This window comes from Olea europaea, chromosome 11 (assembly GCF_002742605.1).
Source record: "Olea europaea var. sylvestris chromosome 11, O_europaea_v1, whole genome shotgun sequence".
NCBI classification, from domain to species: Eukaryota; Viridiplantae; Streptophyta; class Magnoliopsida; order Lamiales; family Oleaceae; genus Olea; species Olea europaea.
Window position 1 is genome coordinate 24,304,122 of NC_036247.1, and position 1,704 is coordinate 24,305,825.

Below are 1,704 nucleotides of genomic sequence, written 5' to 3' on the forward strand. Positions count from 1 at the left end.
TAATTCAATAATGTAATCATTAATACTATTTCTAGACAGGTGGAGTCCCTATACCCCACTGAAATTTTAGATTTTTTTTTTTTTTTGAAATGACCTTTTTATTATTTTTTTTCATTTTATGCTTTAGTAATATTATGTTTTGTGGTAAAAAAATAATAATAATAATAATAAAATAAAAATCGATTGTCCTCCATTGGATCGAAGTCTTGCTTCCGTCACTAAGTACAACATAGTTTCTCATATTGAGTACTGTCAGTCAAAAAGCATGACATTCCCGATTTAAGTAGACTCTCGTCTCGACGAAGTTGTCTCCCTTTCCCTGTGTAATGTGAACTATTTGGCACTTCTATTGAAGAACAAAACATTACAATTAGAGTGATAGTTCTTCACTTACCTTTCACAAGCAATTTTAGTGAAAAAATAAATAAATTAATAAATGATAAAAAAAAAGAGTTTTAAACAATTTTTATCGTAGTTTCTACTGAAGTATACTTCAGAATTCCAGCATAACTCTTCATCAGAGCTTGATATTAACCTAAGACTTCGACAGAGTCCGGCATGGTGCCCATGAATAAACCTCGGAGGGCGAAGTTCCACTAGTAAGCAAATTCGGTGCAATCCCATATGCCTCTGAGACATCGATATGGTGACGCTGCCTATTGTTTTGATATTCATCTTCGTCTAAAAGCAAGCGATCGAACGTAGCATTCATAAATGTCGCAGCCATGACGATAACAGGGCCGGACGCAACTAGCGCACCTACCACATTGCCCCCCACAACCTGCCCTTGAGTCCCTGTTAAGTAGATTGTTAGGCCGGTGACTAATGGTGAGGCAGGTGGGGGCAGAATCGATCCGAGCAATGATAGAATCTCGAATCTTCCATGGAGAGTTACAATTGATCCCGATGAGGAAGGTTGGCGCAGGGTGACGTTGGTTACACAACCAGTCGCGCTAAGCACGCATATGCCACGTTGTTTTCTGCGCGCAAAGTTTAGTAAGCTTTCGTTCACATCACAGCCGGAGGATACCTCAATGGCGTGTGCTTTTAGCGCATTGGCGCTGTCCCTAGTGATGACGATTGGTGGCTTGGGCTTGTTCTTGGATCCGACTGGCCTTCCACGAGGCCTTCGGATGGATTCTCCATCAGCTGATTTTGGTAATTTTGGAGCTACAAGTAAACTTGTTGCATCAATCCCTCCATTGAGTACTTCTGAATTATGATCCTTGGAGACTTTGGTTGAAGTAGGGTGTGTCAAGTCTGCTTCACCAGCCATTACTTCGCTATTTTCCTTCACGAAATTGCGAAATTTGTGTTCGGATTAAGAGTTTAAGTAGGCCAAAAACAAAGTTAAAATTTTGGTGAAAAGACAAAAAATTTAGTTGTAGATTAGATTATGGTTAGTGCATTATAGACATGTAATCTATACTTGTGCTCTCTTTTCCTAACTTTCAACTGATTTTTCTTTCATGAGTATTGCCTTTATCAACAAACAATCTCATAATGTTTCCACTAATTGTGTATTGGACACTCAAAAACCCAACTAAATACCAAACAGTTCTCTCTTAATATAAGAGAGAATACAAACAAGTTCTTGTATGAAGTCACTTAACTTGCACGTTTCGAGTGATCACTCATCACCACCTCTCGTGCAAATCTCGACCACTGAATTAATCCTTGGTTGATTAATATTGTTCTAGTCGA

General features: G+C 38.7%; 1 protein-coding gene across 1 annotated transcript; it reads right to left on the reverse strand.

The window, feature by feature from the left end:
• Window positions 1-499: 499 nt before the first annotated feature.
• Window positions 500-1,286, reverse strand: LOC111403827 (AT-hook motif nuclear-localized protein 16-like). The gene has a single exon (XM_023032452.1). It carries the CDS (start codon window positions 1,274-1,276, stop codon window positions 536-538), a length of 741 nt encoding a protein of 246 aa, XP_022888220.1. The 5' UTR covers window positions 1,277-1,286; the 3' UTR covers window positions 500-535.
• Window positions 1,287-1,704: the final 418 nt, after the last annotated feature.